The sequence below is a fragment of the Engraulis encrasicolus genome, chromosome 15, assembly GCF_034702125.1.
Source record: "Engraulis encrasicolus isolate BLACKSEA-1 chromosome 15, IST_EnEncr_1.0, whole genome shotgun sequence".
In the NCBI taxonomy this organism is placed as follows: domain Eukaryota; kingdom Metazoa; phylum Chordata; class Actinopteri; order Clupeiformes; family Engraulidae; genus Engraulis; species Engraulis encrasicolus.
Window position 1 is genome coordinate 47,966,140 of NC_085871.1, and position 27,820 is coordinate 47,993,959.

Sequence of the window (27,820 nt, forward strand, 5' to 3'; positions counted from 1 at the left end):
AAGCCTGCAAAAGACAGACGGTTCGGGAGAAGAAACAGGACACGACACCATGCCAGGTAATGGTTGATATATTTCTACAATGTTTATTTTTCCATAGCTCTCCAAAGATTCATTTTCTTGCTAATGGAGGCAGCCAGATGGTTGCAGGTTCAAATTCCACCCTTACCAGTCCTCCCTACACCTCTATCAATGGCTGAAGTACCCTTGAACAAGTCATCCAACTCCAAATTGCTCCAGGGACTGTAAATAACTAAGTTGCGTTGGATACTGAGCTTTGGAATCTCAATATACTAGTATAATGACATTAAAGGCCTTCATATTGTAATTCTGTTCTTTTTTTATTCTATTCTTTTCTATTCTATTCTATTCTATATATTGTATGCAAGTCCTCTGTGAGCAGGTGCACCGCTCTTTTTTAAGGAAGTTTGATGAGGTGCTACCCAAGTTTTTCGGTAAGTCTATGTATTTACATATCCAACAATATAAGGGTGTTAATGACTGAATATTGTTAATGCATAATTTCTTTCTTTCGGTAATCTCTCATTTCTGGTTTCACAGACAAAGCTGTAAAGAGAAGGAAGAGGAGTGCAATCCAGAGATTTCTGTCCCTGCTGGCTGGACGAATCGTGGGGGGAGCTAGCAGCACGATGACTGTCATGAAGAAGATGAAGGCATCAGAAGTGCAGGAGGCGAGGAGAACAGAACGGGGCTACGTGATTAATGTGTGTATTCATCTGTGTGTGTGTGTGTGTGTGTGTGTGTGTGTGAGAGATTATTGTCAATTTCTTATGTATATGTTCTAGTAGCTAAGTTAATGTATAGTTTAAACAGGACTGGTCAAATGCAATGTCAAGCTTCTGTGTCAACATTTTTACTTAGATTTGTGTCACTTAAGTTGTCTTTAGTGAACTTTAAGAAAAAAAGTTCTCTCTAAGAAACGTAATTTCAATTCTTTGTGTTACCAGCGCATGTAAAGAAATTGACTATAAAACCGACCTGATTTGACTTGACTTTTGTTAAGCTCTTTCACATATTGGGGAAAAGCAAAACAATAGATTTCATATATATGGGGTAGCCGTGGCTTAACCCCACATTGCTCCAAGGGCTGTAACCAATACCCTGTTAGTAACTGTACATCACTTTGGATACCATCTGGCAAGAGAAACAGGACAAACTGACTAAAACTATGACAATGACAACTACCCAGTGACCATTACAGCACTAAATTATGCTTACAAAGCACAGTTTTATACATACTTTTATTTTTATTTTGTTTTTGTTTCAACAAGGAATGCTCAATTTCGTTGTGCTCGTCACAATGACAAATAAAATATATTGTACACAGTATGGTATATACAAGCGTCAGCTAAAGTTTGACTCAAACTATGCGACTCCCAATTTTGTGTCCGATTTTGATGACGGGTTGCGGTGCACACGTAGAAAGAATCACAACTGTCAATCTTATCCCTGCTCGTGACCATCCAAGGCAATGCCCGACGTTCTAGTTCCAGTCGCAAAGATCAAACCTTGTTTGAGTTCTACAATTTGCGATCTGCGACTCATTGTGTTGCCAAAGTTCGATCTTAGAACATCCCGCACGACGAGGAAATCTTGCCCGACAATCGCTTGCGATGGTCCTGGGGGATAACGTTGCAGCGATTGTCATGAGGGGGGTTTTCAGCTGAGAATCGGGCAGATAGTCGTGTAGTTTTAAGCTGGGCTTACACTGTGCGACTTTTGCCTCGATTTTGCCCCAATTTGGCACTCGTACGACTTTTTGAGAGTCGGGCCGATTTCTTGCTCAATCGCAGGTCAATCGTGAGTCTCGCATCGTGCAGTGTACATGGGGTAACGACAAGGGATTTCGCCTCACGATCGTGCAATCGCAGGGTTGCAAGAAAATCAAAACGGTTTGAAATTCTGGTCGTGGTTCGTGCGTAAATCGCACAGTTAAAGCAGTGCTACGGCCCGATTTGACACTTCACATGCACAAATTAATAGGGCCGTGCGTTGTACGGTGGAAGCATTTCGCTCGCATCTGACTGTCGGCTCGTGTAGTGTGAGGACGTGAGTCGTGAGTTGCAAACTTTTAAACAGTGAAATTCCATCGTGCAGTGTGAGCAGAAGCTTAAGACCACGAGTGAAAATATCGCACAGTGTATGCCCGGCTTTAGCCTAGCTTAAGTGTAATGTAATGTAATATTCCTGTTTTTGTCCTCATACAGGTTAATTACCTCATGAACGTCAACGCCGAGAGTTTCTTTGGCGATGCACTGATTCCTGTGAACTCCCAAACATACGGCATCATGAAGTCATGGCTGCAGGCCAGGGAGGACATCCCTGGTTGGAGCTCAGAGTTCTTCTTTTCCAGCAACACTGGAGACGGAGTGAATACTTCCCTCCTGCTGGCCCAGTTCAAAAGGATTTGGTTGGAGCTGGAACTGCCAGCACCACCTCCAACCTTCATAGACCTTCGGAGGTCCATTGCCACACACGTGAGTACAAGAATGCAGTCCTGGGGCCTCATGTACAAAGAAGTGCGTGGATTTCCTACCAAGAAAGTGCGGGCGCAAAAATCTTGAAAGTTACTTACGGACAAAAAAATCCGGATGTATCAATAAGTGCGTAACCAGGTTTTGCCGTGAAACCTTGCGCACATGCACGAGCACACGCGGGCCCAAGTCTCCGCCTTGCCTCCTCCCTTAAATATCCTATATGAATATTCTAATTAGTATGGACAGACCCATTCATGTGCATTCATTGGTTGAAAGAATTGGAAAGAGAAGACGGGAAGGGGAACGCGGGAAATGTATTTCATGATGCGAGGTGAAGGCGCTGTTTCGGAGGTAGCCAATTTAAAAGGAAAAAGGCTGCGCGCAATACCCTAACAAAATTACTTTGGCGTGTATAAAATCAGGCATCGGTAGCCTAATACTTAATGTGAGGACTGCAGAAAAAAACTGTCATGTTATACTGCAGTACAATGCAGGTTTCCCAACATTTGATATTTACAAGGCACTACATCAAAACACATTGTGATGAGGCAGTCGCCAAGGCTTCCGAGAAATAAACATTTATGTCGCGTATAAATATGAAAGATGACACATGTACACATAGGCTACGCCACATGTAGGCCTATGAATAACTTGCAGCCAACAGTTAGCCTATAAAATCACCTGTTAATTGATGGACTAATTTTACAGTAGCCTTATTAAAAGAGAAAGACAAGCACTGCGGTGAGGACGTTCCCAACAAATGCGAGAAGACATAGCCTATCGCAGATCTAGAAAATATTCAGTGCTTAATAGCTGCCAAATACTTGAAATAATAGGCCCTACTGCTGATGGGCATCCAATTTCGTTGTAATTCCAGGATATTTCCATGAGTCCGCTTCATTTTAACCAGCTGCCTCAACAATAATATGGTTGAGGCGGTTTTCTTCTTCTTCTTTTTTTAAATCACGCGCCTCAACATTAGAATCCACGTTTAACTGGCAGCATCTCTGCAATATTTCTGACCACGTACAACACATGTAGTTGCGCTGCATGCCTCTGTGTGCCGCCAAAAAGACGCAATGCACCACTTACGGCAACTTTCACGCTTACGGAAACTTCCACAGCAGCCCTGAAATTCGCGTGGAGATCCGCAGGTTTCCACGTCTACATCTGACCGTGGCCGTCGAAAACAACTTAAGTACCGTATTTTTTGGACTATATGTCGCTCCGGAGTTTAAGTCGCAACGGCCCAAAAATGCATTTTGAAGATGAAAAAAACATATATACGTCGCACCGGACTAATCGTCGCACATTTTTGAAAGGTTATTCTATCCATGGAATCTATGTTGTGATAACTGGCGCATGGTAAGCTGCTGCTCAAAGACGGCATTGTTTCATAAACCAGCATCTGAAGCAGTGGCAACGCATTCAGAGGTGGTGGTAATGCACCAACTAAGATGGTTTGCCAACCGCCATAAAACCACAAAAAGAAAAAGAAGAAGCAGTAATAACGCGCCATGTTGCCCTGTAGTCAGAACAACATTCAATTTTCGGCATTGTTTTGCGTTTGGACCGTGGGAGGCTTCGAGGCAACTTTGTTCCGTCTCCAGAGCACGCCTTTCTTTACCCCCATTTATGAGACTTCAGCCCATGACGGTATCAAAGGTGAGGGGGATTTCATCCATGTTGTGTAGCCTATGGTAGTGTCACGTTGTGCTCGTTTGTCAGAAACTCGCGGAAATGACCGATTTTCACCTGGAAGTCGGCTGACTGTCTTTAATAACGCAGGCGCTCGTTCTCGGATAGAGAGGCGATTGCGTTGCATAGCGCTCCACGAGAGGGGATTGCATTGCATAAGGCAATAAATCCACGAGGTCCCTGACTTCCGCAAAAAGTCCTATTCATTTCTTTGGCAATGTCATGGAGCCCGTAACAAGACCGTTGACTCGCAGCGCGCGCGTTGTTCGAGAACACATTTGTCCTGTATTCAGCTCTTCTTCTAGACGTGGGCCTTGAACCTTCAGATAGCTTTTTTGTTTTTTTTTCACAACATGCACATTTTCCTCCGCTTTTCTCCAGTCCCCAAACAGTTTTCCATTGCATCCAAACTTTCGTTCAGCTGCCCTATTGCCATTTTCGGCAGCATATTTAATTACTGTCAGCTTGAACTCAGCAGTAGGCTATATTAACTTCTTTTGGGTGGTATATTTCTATTCAGTCGTCATTGTAAATGCTATTTTTTGTTGTGGTAAGTTGTAAAAAAAAAAATTCTATCAGTGGTATTAGGCAACACAACATAGGCCTAGTTGCGCACATAGTGCTCTCCCGTGGAGAAAAAAAAACATATATATGTCGCACCAGAGTATATGTCGCATGTCCAGCCAAACCATGAAAAAAAGTGCGACTTGTAGTCCGAAAAATACGGTAGCTTTTTTGTCCGTAAGTGAGCTTCGTACATGAGGCCCCTGGTCTTGGTACTGCAGGGTTTCCCCCAGCACTTTATTGCTACTTCGACAACAAACATCTACCATCTTGATCAGGTGCCCAGAAAAGTTGTAGATTTTGTGTTGTTGGACGCAATTTGTATTCTGAAGTTGCTGAATGTAACTGTATACTTTCAGCGTTTTCATATCATACTACTAATGAAAATGCACACAATAGTCTTGTCATAGTCTCTTGTCTCTGATACCAGCCAACCACCTTGACTAAACATGAACACATGTATGTTGGTCAGTGATGTTTCAGCAGTAGCACACGTCAGCGCAACAACAGCCAGTGCCACTATTGTATGGATTTTTAATTTTTTTAAATTTTTTAGTAGACTATCTAAGAAGCCTATTCAATGCAGCATATCAACCACCAATTACTAATTCATATTTGGGCATCAGATGGCGTTGTGTCACCTTACGTCTAAGCCCAAAAAAACCCATCTTGGACCCATGTATGTATGTATGTATGTATGTATGTATGTATGTATGTATGTATGTTTTTATGTATGTCTTCTGTTTGCTTTTAGGCATATATGTCAGCTTTTAGGCTTATGTCAGAACCTGACCCTGACCTCGTCAGACTCGTGGCGATATACATGTACTACGATGTGGCTGCCTCCAGATGGTTTTTTAAAGATGACGAGACCCGAGAAAGGGCGTTTCGCGAGGTTCACGAGATGGTTCAAGACCCGGAGGAGGAGCCGGCCCAGGAGGAGGAGCCAGCCCAGGAGGAGGAGACCCAGGAGGTGCCGGTCCAGGAGGAGGTGATGAAGGAGGAGCTGGAGGAGGAGGAGGAGTTTCAAGATGACCCGGCCCAGGAGGAGGAGCCAGCCCAGGAGGAGGAGCCAGCCCAGGAGGAGGTCAAGGAGGAGGAGTTTCAAGACGACTCGGCCCAGGAGGAGGTCAAGGAGGAGGTGGTTGAAGAGGAGGTGAACAGCCTGGAGGTGGTGATTAAGGAAGAGACTGTTGAAGAGGTGGTGGTTAAGGAAGAGGTGGTTCACGAGGAGGAGAGGAGCAACAAGGAGGTGGTGAAATGGAACAGGAGGAGGCTCAGGAAGAGGGCAGTCAACCAGGAGGAGGTGAACAGTCAGCAGGAGTTGGTTAAGGAGGAGGTGAACAGCCAGGATGTGGTGATTAAGGAAGAGAGGGTTGAAGAGGAGGTGGTGGTTAAGGAGGAGGTGGCTGAAGAGGAGGTGGTCAAGGAAGAGGTAGTTCACAAGGAGGAGGGGAGCAGCGAGGAGGAGGTGAAATGGAGCAGAAGGAGGGTCATGAAAAGGGAGTTCCACCAGGAGGAGAACAGTGAGGAAGAGATCAAGGTAATTATTATTTCCTACACACACTCTATAGTCTCCATGAGATCATGGATAGATAGATAGATAGATAGATAGATAGATAGATAGATAGATAGATAGATAGATAGATAGATAGATAGATAGATAGATTTTATTTCCTGCTCACTTCAGACTTTAAGGGTGCCGGCATGCTTGCTGCAGGATACGAGAGCGCGTGCACTATTCGTTCATGAACGCGTTAACATGCGTATTTAATGTCAATTTCGTGCGCGTTGGACACGGCAGCCGAATGCGTGTGTCAGGTGCGATATCTTCAAACTTGCTGTGGGCGATCGTAAGAAAGACTGCACAGTTCCACGCGTGTGTTTCTGATATGAAAGCGAAAATGGCAGCAACTTTTAAGAGTGTCTCATTAAGTTTGTCCGACATTTCAAACATTTGTGATCAGTGATCATACTTCCTTGTTGCACTTTGAAAAAGGAGCGTGCACATATAGGAGTAGTAGCAGTATTGTTTCCTTACCCTCTTTTTGTTTTTTGTTTTCCTTGCCATCTGTGTTCCCAATTTCCGCATTCCAATGCTGCGTGCTCTCTGCCTCCTGGATGATACTGCCAGTATTTTGCGTCTTGGTCAACTGATTTCGAACCAAGCATATGCAGTCGGTTGCTCGCGGTGAAGCGTGTAATTTACAGCTCGCAGCAAACATGTCGGCACCTTAAGACTTTCTTTATTGTCCATTAAACTTACATGAAATGGTGGTGACACAGAGACACACAAGACAAACACACATCACAGTCAACACAATAAAGATTAAATAGATATATTATAAGATAAAACCTGTGGAACATTGCTCTATCCATGTCACTCAGAGCTTTCTACGCTGTTACTGTATGACTTTGTGTTTCCCACAGAACAAGATCTTAAGGACGAGGGTCTCTGTGCTGCTTTCACCGCTCACCTCAAGAACCATGAGGAGCTGGACAGGAAAGAACCATGAGGAGGTGAGAACCATGAGGAGCTGGACAGGAAAGAACCATGAGGAGGTGAGAACCATGAGGAGGTGGACAGGTAAGAACCATGAGGAGCTGGACAGGTAAGCTCAAGTTTATGTTCAATTTTATTAGCCATTTCAACAGTATAAAATACAGTTGCAAGGAATTTGCTTTGGTGAGCTCACACATACAACAATACAACTAATAAACACAAAAACTAGGGGTGTTTATGAAACAAAAACAAGGATACATAAATAAATAAATACACCGTGAATCACACATACAGTACAAACACATTGGAGACATTGAAAAGTGCAAACTATGAAAGTACACGGGTTGTACAGAATACAGTTCTATTGTGTGCAAAGTAAGCAAGAGAGGTAAGGAACTGGACTCAGTCTGATGACTTTGTATAGTACAGTATCCGCTTGAAATAAGGAACTGAATCAGTTTTGTGCACTTTATATGACTTTGAAGTATAAATATAATTATTTTTTTTTCTTTTGAATTATATTTTTCTTTTGTCAAAATAGGCCGTAGAACACCTGTAAAGTCACCTGAAGAAAGAGGTAAGCCACATATTAAATAACCTAAGCAAATGCAGTTAATACTTACAGTAAATTTAAGTCTGTGTATTTACAAATCATGTTAAAAATTGTGATATTAAATGTATGTTTAAATTGAATTGATTTGCTTTTTTTCATATTTGCCAACATTATAAATTAAAATAATCAATAAATACAAAATTCAGGATTGAAGTATAAAGACTTAGAAAAGGTGTATCACGATACTGCCCTCTTGCACCATAATGCAGCATCGTCACTTTGTATCGCGATTTCTCGGTTCAATACAATATCGTTACAGCCCTAACATTTACAAATAATGTTTAAATTGACGATGTTCTCCTTTTGTCTAAACAGGCCGGGGAAGTCACCAGGGAACACCGGCGGAAGACTCCCAACAGAGGCGGTAAGACATCTATCAAAGAATATAAAGAAATGCAATCAGTACTTTAGATAAATTAAAATCTGCATATTTTCAAATAATTTAGAAAATGATGATGTCCTTTTGTCAAAATAGGCCGTAGGAATGCTGGGAATGACCTTGGGAAATCCACCAAAGAAAGACGTAAGGCAGCTATCAAATCTAATATAAACATAAAAGTTATAAACATAAATAATATATAACACATGTTGTCAAAATTTAGATACCCTATTAAAATTTTGGGCACACATGGGTAAGTGTTTAGGGCGTTAGACTTATATCTCCAAAGGTTGCCGGTTCGACTCCCGACCCGCCAGGTTGGTGGGGGAGTGTAATTAACCAGTGCTCTCCCTAATCCTCCTCCATGACTGAGGTACTCTGAGCATGGTTCTGTCCTACCGCACTGCTCCCTTGGGTCGCCATTGGGGACTGCCCCCTTGCACGGGTGAGGCATAAATGCAGTTTCATTGTGTGCAGTGTGCAGTGAACACTTGTGTGCTCCGGAGTGCTGTGTCACAATAAAAATGGGAGTTGGAGTTTCCCAATTGGCCATTCACGCTTTCACAATGTTGCTTGCTATTCATGCCTTTATGTATAAGTTACATGTAGGAGCGGGAAAGGATCTGCACACTGCTAGAAGATGCCTGAAGAAGATCTATGATCGAAACGTTGCTCCCAATAAATTAAGTCTTTTGCAAGCAGTGTGCAGATCCTTTCCCGCTCCTACATGTGACAGTTTTTTAGATGCGTCCCACGCATCTCTATAAGAGGCTTTGTCCGTCCGTCCGCCCGTGATACCTTTCTGAATTGTGATTCCCTCTTGTGATTCCCTCTTGTGTCCACAAGGTGGCAGTCGCTCAGTGGAGTGGCAGAGCTCAGTTTTGGCCTGGAGCTCATGTCATGCGTGCAAACCAAAACGTTACGTCTACCATAATGGTTAGCAAACCGGCTACGCAGCTGATTGATAGCATTATCTGACACAACTGCAGAAGCACAGAAGTCTGTATGCATATTCCATCCATGTGTGCCATGTGTGCTAGCCGAGTTCCTAAACATTCACACAAAGACGTCTTCAGATAAGGAGGATAACTGTCAAGCGCCACACTCAACAAACTCTTCATGGTCAATAACACCAAGCGGAGCACAAAAAATAGGGAGGCATGAGACATTTGCAGATAGCGTTTCCTATGTTCAGTGTTGTTAGACTACACAGCGTCACCACTCAAAACAAACAACACCCTTTGAAGAAAACAACAGCCCGAACACCGGCAATCCCCTGGATTTTTTTGACAATGCTGTGAGAAGTGCAGGCAAGAGAGCAACTCGCGCTTTGAGCGTGGGTGGAGGAGATTACTTCGATAGTTCGATTAGATTTCACAGACACGCGAGCACAGGGAGAGTGAAGGCTGCCTGTGTTTCTGTCGATCATACGCACGCGCGTCTTTTAAAGGGTTTGTTCGGGGCGACCACTTGACAGAGAGCGCGCTTTTCGGTTTATGCAGTAAATGTCTCATTGATTAGTTTTTGGAACTTACGGTGTGTCTGTAACGGTCCACGAAGACAATATCCACGTGAAAACGCAAACGCCTGCAAACCACTGTTTTGACAGAAAGACAGTTCACCTGTCGCCTACTCTGTTCCCAAAGCGGCATTTAAAAGTATTCCATGAAATCCAACATCAACGTCACTTCAAATAGGTGACCGCATCATGCACACACATGAAATAACACTTCAGTGAGGGGGGGACATCACTGCTCTCATATTAAAGTGAAAAGAGAATTTCACATTTTAGTTTATTTAATGTATGCAAAATTTCTTTTAAATAAAAAATCGTGATTAAAAAAAAAATAATAAAAAAAAATAGAGATTTTATGTTAAAAAAAATGTGATATGGGATGGGCCGATGGCCCCCCTAGCTAAATTCGCCTTAGGTCCCCAAATTGCTAAATGTAGTGTAAGGGATTATTTTGAAAAGACAGTAATATGTAATCAGCAATGCATTACAGTTTTTCAGTAACTTGCCCAACACTGTTGAAAACCTATGGTACTTTTTCAAATCCAGGCTTATACAGTACATGGTAGGCTTATTGATAAATTGCCTTGACAGGTTATGAGGAGGCCAAGGGGGCGTTTGGGCAAAAAAGGTTCAGAACAGGCATAGACGGACGCATCTGTTGTCCGCCTGTCGGACTTGTTGATCTGGCACCTGCTGATGCTTTTTTGCTGGATGTGCGCACTTTCCACTACACTTTTTGTATAAGTTACACATTGTACATATACAGTACTTATGCTGTTTTTCACTCTCCTAGAAGGTGAAAAGGTGGATCGCACTCGGGCTCTATGTAGAAATAAAAAATGAAAAAGGAGAAAAGAAGAACCTGTGTGCGATCCACCTTTTTCACCTTCTAAGATTATTCAACTGGAGACGCACCACACGGAACAGCGCGGTGTATTAACTACTGTGTTCCACTCTCCCAAAACAGCCACTCCACCCAGGTGACCAAACCCACCCATATCCCCTACCTACCACCAGGGGGCAGGATTCCCCTTCCAACGGACCCCCCGATTACTCCCAGATAAATGGGAAAGGAAAATGAAAAGGAAAAGACCAACCCATGTATCTCCCCCCATGTTAGAGTTAGGCAGGGGTGTAGTGGGTGTGGTACGCAGGGGTACGCAGTCCACCCACTTCTCCTGAGGTGAGATTTTAAAAAATGCTAATAATACAAAAAAGTGGGTTAACATGAATAAGTTGCCTAATTAATCGATGTCGTCACAAATTGCGTACCCCCACTTGCCATGCACGGTCCTTCCTAGTTTTAAGTTAAGGCATGTGACATTGTAAGGTTTTTGTTTTTTTTCTCCATGTTGTTTGATCATGTTCATGTTAAAGGTTCTTCATGTTAAGTGGGTAGGAGCATGTTGCATGCTAGTTGTATAGGTCAGCAGGGTCGGATTAATGCCCAGGCTAGATATGGCTGAAGCCTAGGGCCCCCACCTGCTAGGGCCCCCCACCACAGGCTAGATATGGCTGCAGCCTAGGGGGCCCCCACCAGAAATGCAGAATTGTAAAAAGATGCAATATTTAAAAAATGAATCCGTGTTGAGTACAGTAGGTACACATCCTATCCTTAATACTTACCTTGTTGTAATTATAACACTGTCTATGTAAATTTGTCACAAAATTTGGGCCCACAGCAACTTTCAGCCTAGGGCCCCCAGGCCATCTTAGTCCGGCCCTGTAGTTGGTGAGATTTAGCATGTTGCACGCCAGGGGAATATACTACACAGCTGATTCAGGAGTAAACCAGGTTAGAGGTATATCATCAGAGCTAGATTTTCTAAAATGAGGACTTCAGGACCTCTTCATTTAGCCTGGTTTACTCCTGAACCAGCTTTGTAAATACAGGCCCCAGTTCTAGAGGCACCTAGTGTGGAATGTGTCAAATGTGTAAATGTAATAGTGGAACTTATCCAGGAAAAAAATCTGTTTAATGTTTGGCATCCAATAAATATTGTTTTTGCAATCGTTTCATGTGTGTAATAGTCATGAAGTTTCTTCATGATGTACTGCATTGTTGTGTATGCAACAGGGCTTGACATTAACTTTTTCACCCACCGGCCACTGTGGCTAGTGGTTTTCCCAAGTCACTAGCCATTCAGGTATTCCACTAGCCACAGATTTTACATTGTTTTTTTCTTCCTTTATCATGATAGGGTACGTCTAGCCTCAGAAGATGAAGTGCTAAAGCAAGATGAGTGCATTTCTTTCTAAATGGAAATTGAGTTACTGAGCTTTTTCTTGGACTTAAATACTGTGCAAGCAATTGATACATAAGGGAAAAACACAATATAGACTACTATGATGTGTATGTCATACTAAGGAATAAACTGCCAGCCAAATTGGCTAGTGACACTGAAAGTGTTACTAGCCACAGCCAAGTTTTACCAGCATTTGGCCGGTTGGCAGGTGCCAGTGTCAAGCCCTGGTATGCAAGCGTCAGTTTCTTCGTCACCAGGTGTTGCTGCCAAAGAAGAAAACGGTTCCACATATTCGTCACCACCGCCAGATATTTTTAATTTCGGTATGCACAAGGTCATTGTCATTACTGAGGACCCCTTTTCAAATCTTTAGCTCTTCTCACCGACCTGCTCTACGTTATGCTTCACCACCACTGAGGCTAAATTTGTTACGTGGTTTGGACACTGCTACTGTCTCAACCATAGCCTGTCACCTGGTTAATTTTTTTACTGACTTCTGACTGATGTAACAAACACCAACGTGTAATATAATAATGTATTTTAATTGGCCTAGGCCTACCTTCATATACCTCCGGTAAGTCTACAACAGGGGTTCCCAAACTTTACCATGACAAAGCCCCCCATATACCGGTAGATTTCGGTCAAGGCTCCTTACATGTGTAGCCTACCACACTATTTTTCTGGGCACCCCCTTTCACAACTGTAGACTACAGTATGCATATCTGTGTGTCAGTGCCAGCCCCACTGGGATTCATAAAATAACGATAATAGCAGTGGGTTTAGATTGTTTTTATCTTGGCGTTAAATTATTCTATTATTTGTTTTAATTTGCTACTTTTCCTGCTAACCTGCCACGGCCCCCCTGGCCCCCGTCAATGTATTCCATAAAAAATAAATTTAAAAAATTGAGTTTGGCCATGACTTTGTTTCAGATTTTGATTTTGGCCCCCAGAGTCTATTTGAGTTTGACACCATGCGATATGGCTATTAGTACTTTCTGTTGTAGCCTATATTACATTACATTACATTACATTAAATTGCATTTGGTAGACGCTTTATAACCAAAGCGACTTTCAAAAGAGGACATAATTCAGCTGCGGCTATATCCAGCTGCGGCCCGTGGGAAGGCGGGGCTGGAACTCCAGCGTGTGACGTCATTCATCACATAACAACACTGGTTCTGCTGCAGTTCCTCGTGGCTATTCTTCATGAGTTTGGGGTGTATGTATTTTAATTGGCCTACCTTCATATACCTCCGGTAAGTCTACAACAGGGGTTCCCAAACTTTACCATGACAAAGCCCCCCTTATACCGGTAGATTTCAGTCAAGGCTCCTTACATGTGTAGCCTACCACACTATTTTTCTGGGCACCCCCTTTCACAACCGTAGACTACAGTACGCATGTCTGTATGTCAGTGCCCCACTGGGATTCATAAAATAACAATAATAGCAGTGGGTTTAGATTGTTTTTATCTTGGTGTTAAATTATTCTATTATTTATTTTAATTTGCTACTTTTCCTGGCAACCTGCCACGGCCCCCTAGCCCCCCGTCAATTTATTCCATTTTTTTTTTTTTTTTTTGATTTTGACCCTGGCCCCCAGAGTCGACTTGGGTTTGACACCCTGCGCCTAATGGCTATTCCCAGAGCCATCTAATATCAGAGTTACGCCACTCCCATAGACCTCTATGGACCAATCTTTCCACAGCAATGGCGGCTCTCATGGAGCCTCACGGAGAGTTAACGTGGAAATCCCCATTGACTTTAGTTCTATTAGAAGTTACTTAGTTCCAGGAGGTGGCGGTATAACACAGAAAATGTGGTAAAGGTCATGTCATTTGTTTGTACTTAATCTTTGTTTGGTATGTGATGGTTCTGTGTTAGTTTCCAAGAACAGAAGTTTACTGTTAAGAAACATTTTAATCAACGCGAATCACATCACCAACCGACTTCCTGGTCCCCGGTTTGCGCAACTCTGTTATTAGATGGCTCTGGCTATTCCTACTTTCTGTTGTAGCTGCGGCCCGCGGAAAGGCGGGGCTGGAACTCCAGCGTGTGACATCATTCATCACATAACAACTACTGGTTCTTCAGTTCCTCGTGGGCGTGGCTAACCATGAGTTTGGGGCACGATGTCTAAATGCATGGCAAACTACCAAAGTCTGTTCGCATTAGACTGTCTCTAAAGCTACTGGCTATGCTTGTAAACGAAGTGGATCACTAGAAGGTTGGTTTGTGGTCAAGGCATCTTAAAGGTAAGCCCGTGGTTTAAAGTGCTGGATGACGAAAGTTTTAGTAACTTATTTGCTTCGGAACTTTTTCTGCTGTTGGTGGGTGAGGTGAGGAGTGCTCACTCTAATTCTAGCCTACTTGATGTAGCGTAGCACTAAACGGTGTCTGTCGATGACACTCACACCACTGAACAGAGTAGGAGCAGAGCTTTCCAACGGTGCAAAACATGTCCTATATACAAAAAAGCACGGATACAAAACGTGCATAGGGAAAAAAACAGTGATATTTATTTTTTTAACCCCCTCCGCGTTTCTTACGTTTCTGCTCTTGGCAGAGACAACATTGAATTGGGCTGCGTTGCATCTGGAAAGGTGTCTGGCAGGTCAGTGCATAGAAATGAGTTGGGAGAAAGTCAGGAACCAGGATGAGGTTATCATAGACTGCTTTACTGTGATTCAATTTTGGCCGTCTGGCCTCCTTCGAACTGTCAAGCTCTTCCCTCTCCCTTCTCCTCCTCCTGCTTTCCTCCTCTTCCCTCTCCCCTCTCCTCCTCTATCGCTCCTCTTCCCTCCCTTCTCCTCCGCCTCTCCTCTCCTCCTTTAACGCTGCTCTTTCATCGCTCATCCTCTTCCTCCATAACAGTGTGGCTGTAACCCTGCTCTCCTCCTCTTCCTCTATCGCTCCTCCTCCTCCTCCTCCTCTAGTTCTTCCTCCTCCTTTTGAAGTATACTCTTCCTCCTCCTCCTCCTCCTCATCTATCGCTCCTCTTCCTCCTCCTCCTTTTAAAGTAACCTCCACCTCCTCTTCCTCTACCCCCCTCCTCCTCTAATGCCCTGCTAGCTCCTCTTCATCCTCCTCCTCCTCCCCCCTCCTCTTCCTCTAGCCCCTCCTCTCCCTCTAGCCCCCTCCTCCTCTTCCTCCTCCTCTTCCTTTAACGCTCCTCCTTTTGAAGTAACCTCCTCCTCATCCTCCTTTAGCTCCTCCTCCTCCTCTGTCTTCTCCCTCCTCCTCCGTCTCCTTCTTTTGAAGTAACCTCTTCTTCCTCCTCTAGCCCCCTCATCCTCCTCCTCCTCTGTCTTCTCCCTCCTCCTCCTCCTCCTCCTCCTCCATCTCCTCCACCTCCTCCTGTAACGTGCTGTCCCTTTCTCTGGCCTGGTCCTCTCATGCCTCGGCAAGTTCGGAACAGCACCTGGACTACACACACAGTAGCAAAACTGGCAAGAACCAAGACCTAAGCCTGCAAAAGACAGAATCCTGAAAGACAGACAGTTCGGGAAGAGTAACAGGACGCGACACCATGCGGGGTAATGGTTGATTTCTTTCTCTTTTTTTTTTCATAGCTTCAGAGATTTATTTGCATGCTAAATGGAGGCAGCCAGATGGTTGCAGGTTCAAATCCCACCCTTACCAGTCCTCCCCCCACCCCTATCAATGGCTGAAGTACCCTTGAACTTTCCATGTATGTGTGTACTGTATGATGCAGCTGCCCTCATTATGCTTGAATAATGTCAATAAAGGAGTTTCCCAATGGGCTTTCCCTTTTTTTGTTCTCTCCTCTTCTATTCTATTCTATTCTATTCTATATTATATGCAATCCAGATAAAATCCTCCGTAAGAGTGTGCACCGCTCTTTTTTAAAGAAGGCTGATGAGGTGCTGCCCAAGTTTTTCGGTAAGTCTGTACATAAATTTACATATCCAAAATGGTTGAATATTGTTTAAAGGCCAACTTCAGATAAAAAACAGTTTTACTCGCTCCTTTTGAAAATACCCCAAGTTAAAACCACATGCAAGGCTTTTTAGTGGTGCGTCACCTCGCCTGGCTGTGTTTCCCAATTGACATAAACAATGCAGAGCCACGAGTGAATCACGAAAGCCTGTCTGTGTTGCGTCACATCTAAAAACATGCAGAGTAAATTTTTTCTGCTTGTTTTCAAAACAAGCAACGTCTGGTAGCCCGAAACCTAGCTTAGCCTAGCTATCAGCTGGTTGCTACTCTCAGATACACACAGAGCACACAGCCGGTTTATATACAGCCTCCCCACTCTAGTCGGCCCATGCCTGCAGTTCGCCTAGGGGTCACTGTCGAGAGAGCACAGCCCTGAATGGAGCCTGCACGACTCCGTTGGCGCCCCTATATTGCAGTACCACCCGGGGAAGTGGCGAGTCGATAACCTTTAGAATCTCTCTGCAGAGCAGGAGGAGGGAGCCAATCAGAGATGGATATATGCATGAGAAACGCGAAATACCCTCTCGTTTGTCCACAAGCTAGCTTGCAAAAACGGCTTGAAACAAAGCAACCAGAACTTTTTTTTAACAGGACCAACGCATAACACATTCAATAACAATAGGGAAAACAGCAGTATTAATAAAATAACGAGAGGACTTCTTAAAATATTGTTGCATAATTATTTTTTTTCTGTATTCTCTCATTTCTGGTTCCATAGACAAGGCTGTACAAGAAGGGGAAAGGAGTGCAATCCAGAGATTTCTGGCTCTGCTGGCTGGGAAACTTGTGGGGGTTTCTGCCAACGCAATGACTGTCATGAAGAAGATGAAAGCATCAGAAGTGCTGAAGGCGAGGAAAACGGAACGGGGCTACGTGATCTACGTGTGTACTTTATTGTTTTATTGTTTATTGATTCTAACTTGTCTTAAGTTTCACCATTGTAAAACACATACAGTTACACATTGCACATTCAAAGACATTACACATTTAAGGCAGACACCCCATTCCACGCAAGAACAATCTGGAAAACCACTTCAGTAAATGGATGAATAAAAAGGTGAGATCTAACAATGTAAGAAAATTAAAATTAATGAAATAAAATACATGAATAAAACTTTATATTATTCATGTATTTATTTATCATTTTTTTATCCAGCTTTGTCATATTCAGACTAGGAGTCCCGGGAGTCATAGTCAAAATGGCAGCCTACATATACCGCAGCTCCAGACGCAGACAGACACATAGACATATAATAAAGGAAAATAAACTTACATTAAACATAGTATCAGGTCAAAGGTATGTGGACTATGTTCAGAAACACAGTATTGATTGCCCCGTTAAGCGTCTCCAATGAGAGAGAGAGTGTCCATTCATCTCCATTCATGTGTTTCATGAAGCCCTTGCACATATTGGGAAACCAAAACAACAGATTTCATATGTCAGACCTATGGGGCAGCCGTGAGCTAAACCCATATTGCTCCATGGACTGTAATCAATACCCTGTTAATAACTGTAAATCACTTCAGATAAAAGTGTCAGCTACTAAGTGTAATTTAATGTAATATTTAGGCCTATGTATAATGTGATATAATGTAATAAAATGTAATAGTGTGTGTGTGTGTGTATGAGAGAGAGAGATTATTGTCGATGTCTTATTTATATGTTTGATTTTACACTGCACTTTGGAGACTGATCAAACGAAATTTTAAACTTCTGTGTTAACCCTGTTATTAGAGATGCACCGGATCCTGATTTTTAGGATCCTGCCGGATACCGGATCCACTGCTTAAAGGGACAGTTTGGTCAATTTCAACATGCAGTTGTATTGCTCATGCTACCCTTGACTTGTCAGTACCTGGTGATGCCACATTTTTCGGCTCAGCCCTTTCCGAGATATGAGCAATTCTAATGGGGGCAGCGTTTGTTTACATTTTTAAAAAATGAAACATAGGCCAACTCCAAATATTTTCCCAAAAGGTACTGCTGTTTGCTAGTTGTCTGCTGATGTTTTATAACCTTTTGGATGTTTTTGGGAATAAATAAAAATGTTTTTTTTGAAATGTAAACAAAGAGCTGCCCCCATTACAATGACCAGGATCTCGGAAACGGCTGAAGAAGAAGAAAAAAAAATCTCAGGCACTGACAAGTCCAGGGTAGTGTGAGCATTACAACTGCATGTTGAAATTGACCAAACTGTCCCTTTAAGATCCTGCCGGATCCGGAACCGGATACCGGATCCTACGAAAGGGTTGAAACACATAGCCAACTCGCACACGTGGGCCCTTTTTATTACGTTGGCACAAACTGTTTTTAAGACTCATTGGCTTACTACCACACTGCCTTCAACGGCCGCTTCCAAAGGGCTTTCACTCCATGCAGCGATTGGGGTTGTGAAAGACTGAGGGTCATTCCACGCCAAATCTCCGAATCATCCCGCACGACCATCTTAGATTTGGCAGAAAAAAATCAAGGAGGTTCACAAACGTCCCAATAGGAAAAGTGCAAAATTATAGCTCTCAACTCCTCATAGTTTTGTCATTAAAAATGTTTTTGTCAGGTACCCCCCTGACTCGTTTGGAACAGACTTCTCAGAGAGCCCACTTTCAGATTGCCGTATCTAAAAAACTGCTTTAAGTAGGTCCTTACAAATTTCAAGGGGTAACATTTGGAACATGTACTTGTGAAATGTGGATTTTCACACATCCTCTTGTCATTTACCACCGTTTTCTGGGGGCTTAAAGTTGCTTGAAAAATTCTCACCTTTGAATTTGTGGGCATCTTTGAAGGACTGTGGTAAGCGCAGTTTTAAAGACAGAGGTTTGATATGGACAGTGTATGTTCCCAACCATTCTGTGCATGTTATGTTGAAAGACTGATCTTCTGCGATGAAGTTTAGAAGATATGAAGTCTTTAAAATGGAAAAACTGAAACTTGGTGCCATCTTTGTCATGTTATTAAAAAAAAATGTCACGACTGACCACCATATTATCAACAGTTTTGGAAAGATTAGATGTCTGTTCTTAACATATCCAAAAACTGGTATGGTATTCTGCCTCATTTGGTCACAATGATTTTTCAAAAACCCACTGTTGTGTGACTTCCACAGCTCCTATGAAAAATTGATATTAGTGGCATCTTCGCCATGTTATACAAAAGAAATGACAGAACTCACCACTATGACATTTACAGTTTTAGAAAGACTCAATGTCTGTTTTTAACATATCCAAAAACTGGGGTGGTGCTCTGTCTCATTTTTTAAAAATGGACTTGTAAAAACGACTGTGTGACATCTGCAGCTTGCTGCTCTATTGAGGTGGGGCCCCTGCTCTGATCTTTGCAGGCTACACTGGGGCCCTATCTACCAGTATTTGCCATGAGGCCCTATGTGCAATTGTTCCGCCACTGTGAATGACTTGAGCAATTTGAGTCAGACATTTTTGATACAAGATATTTGACTTGAGCATTTTCGACACACTCAATATAATACGGCAAAAAAGTAAAAGTGGCTGTTGACAGAGGGTTTTTTTTTCAGCTTTTTCAGTAACTACATTTCAGTAAATCAAAGGTTATAGACGTGTGTAAACTTCATCTTTAGGCACTGAAAACCAAATACCGGAATAAAGTTATGAAATGTTGAATCAATGAAACATCCCCGTAGATCTTAAAACAAGTACATCCTGACTATCCTCACATCTCGTTGCTTTTTATTACAAAATTCAACAATCTTTAATAACTTGATTACCAACTTTGATGCAGTTCTGAGACCTGATATGGATTATTTTGGACTGTTTATGAGATATTACTTTATGTCATGTGATTATTCTTTCTACATTTGATTTGTGCTTAACTTCATGTGTACAAGTATGTGCATTTATGCATACTTATCAAGGTTAATGTAGAACAACAAACATTAATGCATGCATTGTTCAGCTCTGTGACAGAGTTAATCCTTGATAAACACTTAGTTAGTATTGCAGTGGTCTAGCACCATGCTCAGGGTAGCTCAGTCATGGTGATTGGAGGGGCAGGACAGCTGTTTAGTCAGGTTACCTCCTTACGAACAGTCTCCTCCTTGTGTATCATCACTGTTTTTTTCTCTTCTCCATGATAATAGAAGTGTCCCACCCCCCCCAAAAAAACCACGACAAAGGTGACCTCTTCATAGAACTTGGCCCCGCCCCAGTCCTAACCATGACCGAGGAACCTAGCGCATTGTATTGGTACATGGCAAAGGTCTATGTGTTGAATTATTTGATATGCACCTCTAACAACAAAGCAAAGGTGCAGATGGGATGGGAAACATGAAATGTGTTGAATTAAAATATGAAAATATCTTTACAGCTCAAAGAAATTTATTTAAAACACCATATGCTGAAATAAAGTTCAGCAAACATCCTGCATCAAGACTATATGTTAACAATGCTACTTTACAAAATCAGAATGATTCAGTTAATCTATCACTACTGCAATTCAAGACTTACTTTACGGTATAATAGCAAAATGTTAACTCCTACAGTGTTGAGGTTTAAACACATGGCCATAACATTTAATTCACGGACATTTAGTTACCAAAAAATGTAGTTACCTAAAAGCTAAAAGAAAAAGATAATAAATAATAATGGTATATATATCACTCAACTGTTTCTTGACTGTGCTTCAAAAATACTCAAGTCACATTTCTTGTATCAAAAATGCCCAAGTCAAACTGCCTGTCATTCACAGTGTCAGCCCAAATAGATTGGCACCCAAAAGTCTGCAAAGGTCATGATTATGGCCCCTACCACAAATTCAGGAGGGCCCTGGACAAATGCCCTACTTGTCCCCTTATAGCTCCGCCCCTGGTAATTCATGTGACTTAGGCATTTTCACAGGAGCTGCTGATGTAGCAGCAAAGGGGTTTTTCAAGAGTCATTACAAGACATTGATGCAAAACACCATCCCAGTTTTTGGATATGTTACAAACAGACATCCTATCTTTCCAAAACTGTTCAGTTCATTGTGGTAATTGCTGTCATTGTTTTGGTATAGCGTGGCAAAGTTGCCCCCCAGTATCAGGTTTTCATAGGAGCAGTGGAAGTCACACAACAGTGGGTTTTTAAAAAATCACAGTGACCAAATGAGGCAGAATACCATCCCAGTTTTTGAATATGTTAAGAACAGACATCTAATCTTTACAAAACTGTTGATAATATGGTGGTGAGTCGTGACATTTTTTTTTAATAACGTGGCAAAGATGGCACCAAGTTTCTGTTTTTCCATTTTAAAGACTTCATATCTTCTAAACTGTTCATCGCAGAAGATCAGTCTTTCAACACAACATGCACAGAATGGTTGGGAACATACATTGTCCATATCAAACCTCTGTCTTTAAATCTGCACTTACCACAGTCCTTCAATGATGCCCACAAATTCAAAGGTGAGAATTTTTCAAGCAACTTAAAGCCCCCAGAAAACGGTGGTAAATGACAAGAGGATGTGTGAAAATCCACATTTCACAAGTACATGTTCCAAATGTTACCCCTTGAAATTCACAAGGACCTACTTAAAGTAGTTTTTTAGATACAACACTCTGAAAGTGGGCTCTCTGAGAAGTCTGTTCCAAACGAGTCAGGGGGGTACCTGACAAAAACATTTTTAATGACAAAACTATGAGGAGTTGAGAGCTATAATTTTGCACTTTTCCTATTGGGACGTTTGTGAACCTCCTTGATTTTTTTCTGCCAAATCTGAGATGGTCGTGCGGGATGATTCGGAGATTTGGCGTGGAATGACCCCTGACTGAAAAGCCTAGGCTAGAGATGCCCCAGATCCTGATTTTTAGGTAACTGCCGGATACCGGATCCACTGCTTAAGATCCTGCCGGATCCGGATAGTCTGAAAAACCCTATTATCCTGCCGGATCCGGAACCGGATCTTGGATCCTGTACAGCTCTACCTGTTACATAGATTTCCGATCATTAAGTTCACTTGTTTTGACTGTTTTACTCATTGAATGCTCATACAGATTAGTTACCTCATAAACCCTAACGGCAAGAGGTTCTTTGGCGAAGCACGGGTGCCTGTGAACTCCCAAACATATGGCATCATGAAGTCATGGCTTGAGGCCAGGAAGGACATTCCCGGTTGGAGCTCAGAGTTCTTCTTTTCCAGTAACACTGGAGAGGGAGTGAATACTTCCCTCCTGCTGGCCCAGTTCAAACGGATTTGGGTGGAGCTGGGACTGCCAAAACCACAGCCAACCTTTGAAGACCTTCGCACCTCCATCGCGGAACATGTGAGTACAAGAACGCGGTCCTGGTCATGGTACGTGCTGCAGGGTCTGCCCCAGCACTTTATTGCTAAGGTTCTAGTTCTAGGGCTGTGACGATATTGTATCGAATCGAGAAATCGTGATACGCAGAGTCACGATACTGTATTGGGGGCAGCCATGGCATGGTGGTTAGAGAGTTGGTCTTGAAGTAGAGTGCGCACTTCCACAAGTAGTTTATCCTCTCAATAGTCAAGCGTGGTACTGGGACTGACATGGTTGATGCATGAATGCTGTCAACATTGGGAATCTGAATTACACATTAAAAGAAACATGCATGTCAACATGCACTGTGACTACTAAAGCAGATCATGATACTCTCCGTAGGATTTCATTCAAATCTCACACTAATCTCGAGTCTGCCAAGTGCATACTCAAAATGTCAAAGTTCAATGTAAAGAAAGGTTGAAACGCACACCTCCCTTTTAATCCCTTTTCATTTCGAGACGATTCAGGCCAACACGGCCCCTGCTATACCGGATTTTAATCTGGGTTGTACTCACTTTTGTGGGTAATATTCAAACATTAATGGCTTTATTTTGATTTTTTGTGAGTGAACAACAAATTTAAATGATTATATATGTTGTTAACAGGTCACTAATCATTGTGTCAAAGTGAAATTTCTTTAATGTTGTCCTATGAAAAGATATACTTACAAATCTGCACAAGTGTGAGGGGTGTACTCACTTATGTATTTAGTTATGTGTGTCTACTGTATGTTTGTAGGCTCTAATGTCAGTACTTGACATTGAAATGACCTTGCGCATGGCGATCTTCATGTACTACGATGTAGCAGCCTCCGAATGGTTTTTTAAAGATGACTACGAGCAGGTGGCCCTGGAGGAAGTGGTTCAAGATGACCTGCCCCAGGAGGAGGAGGAGGAGGAGTTGGTGGAGGAGGAGGAGGAGGAGGAGGAGGAAGAGGGGGTTCAAGAAGACCCGCCCCAGGAGGATGATGATGAGGAGGTGGAGGAGGAGGAGTTGGAGGAGGAGGGGGTTCAAGAAGACCCGCCCCAAGAGGAGGTGGTGAAGGAGGAGTTGGTGGAGGAGGAGGAGGAGGAGCAGGGGGTTCAAGAAGACCCGCTCCAGGAGGAGGTGAACAGCCAGGAGGAGATGGCCCAGGGGGAGGTGGTCCAAGAGGAGGTGGTAAAGGAGGAGGTGAACAGCCAGAAGGAGGTGATGGAGGAAGAGGTGGTTGAAGAGGAGGTGGTTCAAGACGACCTGCCCCAGGAGGAGGTGAACAGCCAGGAGGTGGTGGCCCAGGGGGAGGTGGTTAAGGAGGAGGTGAACGTCCAGGAGCTAGTGATTAAGGAGGAGATGGTTGAAGAGGAGGTGGTTCACGAGGAGGAGGGGAGCAGCCAGGAGGAGGGGAGCAGCAAGGAGGAGGTGAAATGGAACAGGAGGAGGCTCAGGAAGAGGGCAGTCAACCAGGAGGAGGTGAACAGTCAGGAGGAGTTGGTTAAAGAGGAGGTGAACAGCCAGGAGGTGGTGATTAAAGAGCAGGCGGTTGAAGAGGAGGTGGTGATTAAGGAAGAGAGGGTTGAAGAGGAGGTGGTTAAGGAAGAGGAAGGGAGCAGCCAGGAGGAGGTGAAATGGAGCAGGAGGAGGCTCATGAAGAGGGAGTTCCACCAGGAGGAGAACAGTGAGGAGGAGGAGGAGGTCAAGGTAGATATTATCTCCATTTCCTACACACATTCTCTAGTCTCCATGAGATCACAGATAGATAGATAGATAGATAGATAGATAGATAGATAGATAGATAGATAGATAGATAGATAGTAGGGATGGCACAGACCGCACCGAAAACCGAAACCGTACAATTCACACACATACCGAACCGAACCGTGCAATCCATCGCAAACCACAATTCATATACTGTCCAGAAAAATATGTAAAACAGAGATTCTATGAGTATCTTATCCAGTCTCTCTAATTAAAACATAAACGTATAAGACCAAATCAGAGGATGACACAATTAAAACCACACCATTTTCACATTATAAGCCTATACAAACCATATGTAGGATATTTAGTGATAAGTCCGATTCTATTAGCCAGTGCACCATTTATCATGAACTAAAAAAAAAGAACCGTAGAGAACCGAAAACCGTGACCTTGACACCGTGATATGAACCGAACCGTGAATTTTGTGAACAGTACCACCCCTAATAGATAGATAGATATACAATACAACACAACCCTAAAATTGTCTCAAAGAGCTTTCAAAATACACATACCCACATTATAGATCACAGACAGATACAGATAAACATTTCCCACATTCACACTGCAGCTCTGGAGGCTGCCACACGGTGCAGACAAGATAGTCAAGATAGGCAGACAGGCAAGGAAATATTAACTTCAGACTTTAACACGTCTGACTTTGTGTTTCCCACAGAACAAGATCTTAAGGACGAGGGTCTCTGTCCTGCTTTCACCGCTCACCCCGAGAACCATGAGGAGGTGGACAGGTAAGAACCATGAGGAGGTGAGAACCATGAGGAGGTGGACAGGTAAGAACCATGAGGAGGTGAGAACCATGAGGAGGTGAGAACCATGAGGAGGTGGACAGGTAAGAACCATGAGGAGGTGAGAACCATGAGGAGGTGGACAGGTAAGAACCATGAGGAGGTGGACAGGTAAGAACCATGAGGAGGTGAGAACCATGAGGAGGTGGACAGGTAAGAACCATGAGGAGGTGGACAGGTAAGAACCATGAGGAGGTGGACAGGTAAGAACCATGAGGAGGTGAGAACCATGAGGAGGTGGACAGGTAAGAACCATGAGGAGGTGAGAACCATGAGGTGGACAGGTAAGAACCATGAGGAGGTGGACAGGTAAGAACCATGAGGAGGTGAGAACCATGAGGAGGTGGACAGGTAAGAACCATGAGGAGGTGAGAACCATGAGGAGGTGGACAGGTAAGAACCATGAGGAGGTGAGAACCATGAGGTGGACAGGTAAGAACCATGAGGAGGTGGACAGGTAAGAACCATGAGGAGGTGAGAACCATGAGGAGGTGGACAGGTAAGAACCATGAGGAGGTGGACAGGTAAGAACCATGAGGAGGTGGACAGGTAAGAACCATGAGGAGGTAAGAACCATGAGGAGGTGGACAGGCAAGAACCATGAGGAGGTGAGAACCATGAGGAGGTGAGAACCATGAGGAGGTGGACAGGTAAGAACCATGAGGAGGTGAGAACCATGAGGAGGTGGACAGGTAAGAACCATGAGGGGGTGGACAGGTGAGAACCATGAGGAGGTGGACAGGTAAGAACCATGAGGAGGTGAGAACCATGAGGAGGTGGACAGGTAAGAACCATGAGGAGGTGAGAACCATGAGGAGGTGGACAGGTAAGAACCATGAGGAGGTGAGAACCATGAGGTGGACAGGTAAGAACCATGAGGAGGTGGACAGGTAAGAACCATGAGGAGGTGGACAGGTAAGAACCATGAGGAGGTGGACAGGTAAGAACCATGAGGAGGTGAGAACCATGAGAAGGTGGACAGGCAAGTTGAAGTTGAAGTTTATTATCCAGTTAATACTTAAAGCAAATGAAAGACTGTGTAACAGATATTGTTAAAAATGACGATGTTATCCTTTTGTCAAAACAGGCCGGAGAAGTCACCAGGGAAGACCGGCAGGAGTCCCCTAAAGCAAAAGGTAAGACATCTGTCAAAGAATATAAAGAAATGCAGTCAATACTTTTAAGTGATACGGTCCCATTTTTGGAAATAAGCTTATTTTATACCTCTGCTTGAGTTAAATGATTGGGTTTTACCTTTCTCCTGTACTTTCAACCGTTCTCCGAGTGTGGCGGCTAGCTGGTCTCATAGGACTCAATGTTAACTGCTAGCTTGGAGGTACAATTTGCACTGCCGTACTCAGAGAATGGCAGGAAGTACAGGAGAAAGGTAAAACCCAATAACTTAAAGTGGTAGTTCGCTATTTTAGACATTAAGCCTTGTTTGTGTGACTTCTGGGGTGAAGTAGAGATGTTCTCATCACAATTTTGACATTTGGTGCTGAACGGAGCATTTGGGTATTCAAGACTGCAGCCCCCCCCCACCTTTACATTGACTCCAATGAAGCACTCAAGCAATCGATCATAAAATGGCATTAAACTTTCGTTTGCAGAGACATGAAACTCACCGAGTGGTCAGAGGTGGGCAGCGATACGTTGGCTCGAAAATCACCGGGAAATACGCTTCCAGAGAAGATATATTCATTATTGTCCGTCTTCATTGATTGTATTGGTTTGACTAGTATTACTCCGCGCGACCGGAAATGGGGGTGCGTTTGTTTACGTTACTATCTATGGTTTGTATGCAAGCTGTAGTTTTTGTAGCCAGTCCTGCTCAAAGATAGCCGTTCTACCTCGCTCCTTGATGTCTACATAAACAACACACTATCGCTACCTACTGACTGGATGTGTACTGCTATTCAACGGCGTCTGGGGAAAAATAGGTCCGCCAAATGCTAAACAACAGTTAGAAGGGTCAATTTATCGCTGTCTACCACTGACCACACGGTGAGTTCCATGTCTTCTCAAACAAAAGTTTAATGCCATTTTATAATCGATTGCTTGAGTGCTCTATTGGAGTCAATGTAAAGGTGGGGGGGCTGCACTCTTGGATACCCAAATGCTCCGTTCGGCACCAAATGTCAAAATTGTGATGAGAACATCTCTACTTCACCCCAGAAGTCACACAAACAGGGCTTAATGTCTAAAATAGCGAACTACCACTTTAACTCAAGAGGAGGTTTAATATTATATCCAAAAATGGGACAGTATCACTTTAAATAAATTAAAAACATGATGATATTATCCTTTTGTCAAAATAGGTCATAGAAGCCTTGGGAATAACCCAGGGATATCCACCAAAGAAAGACATAAGGCAGCTATCAAAGAAGACATCCTATTATTATTGCTTATTATTTATGCATTTATGTCTAGGTTGCAAATTGTACATACAGTTGTACTTACTGTGTTTTCCACTGTCCAGAAACAGCCACTCCACCCAGATGGCCAAGCACACCCCTATCCCCTACCTACCACCAGGGGGCACAAATCCCCTTCCAACGGATACCCCGATTACTCCCAGATAATTCCAGTACCCACCCACCCACACACACACACACACACACACACACACACACACACCCTTGACAGTTCCAAGAAAAAGACGAATTGTGTATCCCAAAGTCAAGCATCCCCTCCCCCCAACGTGGGTTAGTCAGGGTTAATGTCATGCCTCTGGGCAAACCATGGAGCCATGCAATGGAATGTATGGTCCTAGTTTTCAGTTTAGACATGCGTCATTGTAAGGTTTTTTTGTTTCTTCATGCAGTTTGTTCATGTTCATGTTAAATGTTCATCATGTTGAATAAAACCAGTAGGTAGGAGCATGTTGCATGCTAATCATATAGGTGGGCAGGGCTGGATTAATGCACTGGCTAGATATGGCTGCATCCTAGGGCCCCACCTGATAGGGTCCCCCACCACAGGCTAGATATGGCTGCAGCCTAGGGCCCC

The 27,820-nt window shown here is 43.3% G+C and overlaps 2 protein-coding genes across 2 annotated transcripts in view; both read left to right on the plus strand.

Annotated features, from left to right (window-relative positions):
* LOC134464312 (uncharacterized) overlaps window positions 1–11,785 on the plus strand; it is a 64,593-nt gene extending 52,808 nt beyond the window's left edge. The window contains exons 8-13 of the mRNA XM_063217778.1: window positions 2,226–2,495; window positions 5,512–6,300; window positions 7,188–7,258; window positions 7,800–7,837; window positions 8,189–8,237; window positions 10,736–11,785. Of these exons, the coding sequence (XP_063073848.1) occupies window positions 2,226–2,495; window positions 5,512–6,300; window positions 7,188–7,258; window positions 7,800–7,837; window positions 8,189–8,237; window positions 10,736–10,832 (1,314 nt within the window). The 3' untranslated portion in view covers window positions 10,833–11,785. The remainder of the gene's footprint in view (window positions 1–2,225; window positions 2,496–5,511; window positions 6,301–7,187; window positions 7,259–7,799; window positions 7,838–8,188; window positions 8,238–10,735) is intronic.
* A 3,686-nt stretch (window positions 11,786–15,471) lies between these two features.
* Window positions 15,472–27,700, plus strand: LOC134464313 (probable inactive protein kinase DDB_G0270444). Its single transcript, XM_063217780.1, has 9 exons — window positions 15,472–15,551; window positions 15,847–15,918; window positions 16,694–16,857; window positions 21,981–22,250; window positions 23,010–23,170; window positions 23,213–23,948; window positions 24,682–24,754; window positions 25,899–25,947; window positions 27,291–27,700. The coding sequence occupies exons 1-8, from the start codon at window positions 15,545–15,547 to the stop codon at window positions 25,937–25,939; spliced, it is 1,524 nt and encodes a 507-aa protein (XP_063073850.1). The 5' UTR covers window positions 15,472–15,544; the 3' UTR covers window positions 25,940–25,947; window positions 27,291–27,700.
* The last annotated feature ends 120 nt before the right edge of the window (window positions 27,701–27,820 follow it).

What these genes read in the sequence shown, in the direction of transcription:
- LOC134464313 (XM_063217780.1), top strand. An exon ending in AGGAGGAGGAGGAGGTCAAG is followed by an intron (nt 23,949 to 24,681) that starts GTAGATATTATC and finishes TGTTTCCCACAG; the next exon opens with AACAAGATCTTAAGGACGAG. An exon ending in AACCATGAGGAGGTGGACAG is followed by an intron (nt 24,755 to 25,898) that starts GTAAGAACCATG and finishes TTGTCAAAACAG; the next exon opens with GCCGGAGAAGTCACCAGGGA.